This window comes from Lottia gigantea, assembly GCF_000327385.1.
Source record: "Lottia gigantea unplaced genomic scaffold LOTGIsca_1063, whole genome shotgun sequence".
Taxonomy (NCBI): Eukaryota; Metazoa; Mollusca; class Gastropoda; family Lottiidae; genus Lottia; species Lottia gigantea.
The window spans coordinates 6,431-9,551 of record NW_008706914.1 but is presented as its reverse complement, the minus strand read 5'-3'; the positions used below and the strand labels follow the sequence as shown (position 1 = coordinate 9,551).

Sequence of the window (3,121 nt, the reverse complement as noted above, 5' to 3'; positions counted from 1 at the left end):
TTCTTAAAAAACAATAACTTATCATTAATTTTCCTTAATTTTTCAGGTGGTAACCGACAAGTCATCTCAGACGAGTCAAGTTCAATACCAAATATAGTTAAACAAGTAGTTGGGAACACTGTCTTGGAGTGTTTAATAGGAATATTTAAATAATTAGCTAAACTCATAAAGGATTGTAAGGAGTCCAAACACTGAGAAGACTGTTCAGGGCCAACAAAGAAAAAATCATCTATCATATGGCTCATGATTGCCTTTTTCTTTGACACCATAAACCACTGTATAGCAGAGCTAAAGCGCTCAAAGGTCTGACAGCTCATGCTGAGACCCATGGGCAAACACATATCTGCGAAATAGTAATTCGTATCATTTATTGGTACGGTAAAGCCTAAAAGACCATAATCGTCAGGGTGTATTGGCACTAAACGATAAGCGTCCTTAATATCAGCTTTGGCCATAAGAGCGCCCCGGCCCATTTGTTTGACTAAATAAACTGCAACATCTAACGTTTCGTAGGAAACCTCAGTAAATACAGGATCAATATGATCATTTATAGAGTTGCCTGGAGGGAAAGATAGATCATGTATTAAACGGAAAGCACCCTGCTCAGATTTCGGAATGACCCCTAAAGGAGAGCACCTCAATGTTGAAATTGGAGGATAATCAAAAGGACCCATAATTCTATTTTCTAACAATTCTACGTTAACTTTTGAAAGTAAAATATTTAAATTATCACGGCACGACGAATGATTTTTTGCAAAGTAAAATGTTCGCTCTCCAGAATACGGAATTTTAAAACCCTCAGTGAAACCAGAATAAAGATATTGGCGTTCTATTGGATCATAACCATCAAGTAATTCCCACAACCTACTTGGATTTATTGGGGTCGGCACTTTTGCTTGAGGATGGACTTGCTTTACGAAAAATATAGCGAGAAGATTGCGCATTAGGTGTCTTAGCTCCAGCATTAGAACCAGATGCAACTGGCTGGTTTGCTGGAGGAGCAACAATTGAATCCGAAAGATTAGACACAGCAGGAGGGTACATGGCTGACGTTAGAGTCTGATTATTATAGTCCACTGAAGGTGGAGTCCTATCAGATTGATTTTGAGTATTCTTACGTACTTTAGCATAACAGTTAATAGCTGGATGAGTGTATCCACAACGTGAACAAACATGAGCAAAACGACACGAAGTGCGCTTGCATCCAGACTGGGAATTAAAACCCCAGCAAGTATTACCATTACTATTAGAAGTTTTGGTATTCTTGGTAGTTTTAGATTGATTAACTGAAGATGTACCATACAAAGTGGTAGCCCTTAGCCAGTAATCTGCATGGATTTGATTCCAAGGATGAGGACAAGATTGCCTATTCATCCTAAACTGTGTATCGTAAAACTGCATGGCTTTTATTCCATAGAGCCGGGCCAACTCTGTAACCAAATTTTGGTAGACCAATAAGCTTGAGGTCAATTGAGGTGATTTTTGAATCAAAACGTCCATAAATATGGAAAAAGCATGTTGCCATTGGTCTAAATTAAGTATTCTGGCTTTTTGAGACGAGGTGATTTTGAGAACAGGTTCAACATCTGACTCTGAAAAATTTAGAGAGAGTTGAGATGGCACGGCTCCAGGGAGTAAGGAAGAAAATTCAACAAATTTGTCCATCCATATATCCTGCTGAAGTTTTTCTGACACATGTCTTGAAATTGACATACCTAAATCAGACTTGGCACTGTTAGCATCTGGAATGTCTGCAGGTTGAAACAAGGCTCCAGCATTTACAGAAAACACTGATTGATTATTTCCAGTCGATGTGGTTGATAACGGTACAAATGTCCCAGGAGTAGAGGCAGTTGAAGTTGAAGTAGAGGCAGTAAATTCAGAAGCTGAAGTTGAGGTAGTTGAAGCAGAGGCAGTTGACTGTGGAGTAGGTGTAGGGATGGAACTAACCAAACCTCTATCAATCAATTTTTTAATCAAAATTTCGGTCAATCTGTCTTCAGCCGTTGACATGGGACATGATCCAGATGTTGACGGCTCACCACTACCCTCATCTAATGGGCGCTTCGATCCACGTTTAGACATCACCCTGACTGAAGCACAGTGTTTGGAATTTACTTACAGTATCATACCAGTACCAAGATATCACTTAATAAATAAAAAAGCTAAACAGGCACCCCTAAGTACCACATATCTCCAAGATATGAATGATTAAAAACAAGCACCCCTAAGTACCACATATCATCAGAGAATGAATGATAAAAAACAGGCACCCAAGGTACCACATATCTCCCAAGAGACATGAAACAGACCTACCATGCGTAGATGGTAACGCATGCCCCTCAATAGAGCATCACGCAAACTCTTCATTAATTTATAATTTCCCACCATATTAGAAAGATGAATACCATCAGCAGCATAAATATTTACAAGGGGCCGATGGAGCCCAGCTCTATGCCTCCAAGATGTAATGTACCTCTCAGAAAAACAAAGAGCCTCTAACTCCATATTGGTAACCAAAATCTTGGCATTATAGCCGTTATAAGGTTCACACTGCCTGGGCAAAAGTTGGCTTATTATAACTAACTTGGGATGCCAAACACACAACACATCTTTAGCGAAGTCAAAGACATCCCGAGCTATAACCGACGGAAATGATAAAATGTCGCACAAATCATTCGATCCTAGATGGAGCATAATTATATCCATTTCCGAAAATCTCGAGTTCGTGACGGACAGTCTTCCGTGCGGATCATTGCGGACTAACAGACCGCCATGTCCCCAGCAAGTTACTCGACACACACGCCGATCCAAATCCAAATTAACATGATTAAAATGCGATAAATAAACCGCTAACCGTTTTATATATGAAGAACCAAATATAAGAATGTTTAAAGGAGGTGATGAGCAAACGTCGGGAAGCAATACAGTCGACTTTTTTACGGAATAAAGAGGCGCACGCTCATGTACAGGAAGAAAACCCGCCATGTTATATCAACCAAACGAAAACGAGGCCAAGCACCAAACGCTTTTTTTTTAATAATATTATGACTAACTCGTCGCTGACACGATCCGTTCAAACACTGAAATTAATCAGACAATAATATGCTACTTATCTTAC

The 3,121-nt window shown here is 39.5% G+C and overlaps 1 protein-coding gene across 1 annotated transcript; it reads right to left on the bottom strand.

The window, feature by feature from the left end:
- Positions 1 to 864: 864 nt before the first annotated feature.
- LOTGIDRAFT_176355 (hypothetical protein) lies at positions 865 to 2,988 on the bottom strand (the record flags this gene model as incomplete). Its single annotated transcript, XM_009046782.1, has 2 exons — positions 865 to 2,093; positions 2,313 to 2,988. The coding sequence occupies 2 exons, from the start codon at positions 2,986 to 2,988 to the stop codon at positions 865 to 867; spliced, it is 1,905 nt and encodes a 634-aa protein (XP_009045030.1).
- Between the last annotated feature and the right edge of the window lie 133 nt (positions 2,989 to 3,121).